The 908-nt window shown below is 60.6% G+C and overlaps 1 protein-coding gene across 1 annotated transcript in view; it reads right to left on the reverse strand.

Moving 5' to 3' along the window:
- The window catches only part of CRTAC1 (cartilage acidic protein 1), a gene marked incomplete at its 5' end in the record, with an annotated part of 4,612 nt that overhangs the window by 2,819 nt on the left and 885 nt on the right, over positions 1-908 (reverse strand). The window contains one exon of the mRNA XM_010145983.1: positions 300-382. Within this exon, the coding sequence (XP_010144285.1) occupies positions 300-382 (83 nt within the window). The remainder of the gene's footprint in view (positions 1-299; positions 383-908) is intronic.

A 908-nucleotide genomic window follows, 5' to 3' on the forward strand; every position in this document is an offset into this window, starting at 1 on the left:
GGAGGGGACAGGCAGCACCTGGGCCCCTCCTAAATGCAGAGGCTGGCTTTCCACAGTGAGCTTCCAGGAAGGAGCCCCCCAAAGCAAAGCCCTGGGGAACAACTGGAGACAGCACTGTTAGCTGGGTATGTGTGGAGGGAGAAAGCATGGGACCACTGCTGGCAGCTCCGTGATGTTGATGGGGAGCAGGCAGGTATGCGGCAGCTGAGCAGGCAGCATTCCCAGGCATAGAGGGTGTCAGATGGTGCTGCGTCACACCCCTGGCATAGGCTCACACTGCCAGGGCAGGGGGGACCCACCTGTGCCACGTCCTTCAGGCTCCAGCGCGTCCCCTGGATTCAGCTCTTCCACGATGGGGTCTGAGTGCTCCCTGCGGATGAGCCTGCCACGCACAGAGAGGGCGTTAGCACTACTAGCCTCTGCGGTCCCCAGCATCTTCCTGGGAAGCGTCTCCTCCCTCCCACAGCAGTATGGTAGAGAGGTGACAGCCACGGTGGCTATGCAGGATGGGGATGGGACAGGCCCCTGCCTGTTAGCACCCCACATCCCCACTCCAAGCAGGGATGACAGGGGTGTCAGAAGGACAGCCTGGCTTTTGTGGATCTGAACTTCTGTGGGAGCAGCAACGCCATCTCCAAACACCCTCTGGGATGGAAGACCCCCCCCACCAAGAGCTCCCTGACGCATCACGGCCCTCCACCCACCCATGGGTGCAGGCACTGGGTAGACAACCAACTCCCACCGCCTCACACAGCAAGCGAGAAGGTGCCACACAGCAGTAACAAGGAATTGACCCCTGCAATTAACAGGAGCCATGAACAAGCTTTCATGTGGCTGTTAATCAGCGGTGCCAGGGACCCCGGGGGCTGCTGCAGGCACGATTGCAGCAGCTGGTAATGAACACGGGA

This window comes from Buceros rhinoceros, unplaced genomic scaffold (genome assembly GCF_000710305.1).
Source record: "Buceros rhinoceros silvestris isolate BGI_N320 unplaced genomic scaffold, ASM71030v1 scaffold34510, whole genome shotgun sequence".
Lineage (NCBI taxonomy): Eukaryota > Metazoa > Chordata > Aves > Bucerotiformes > Bucerotidae > Buceros > Buceros rhinoceros.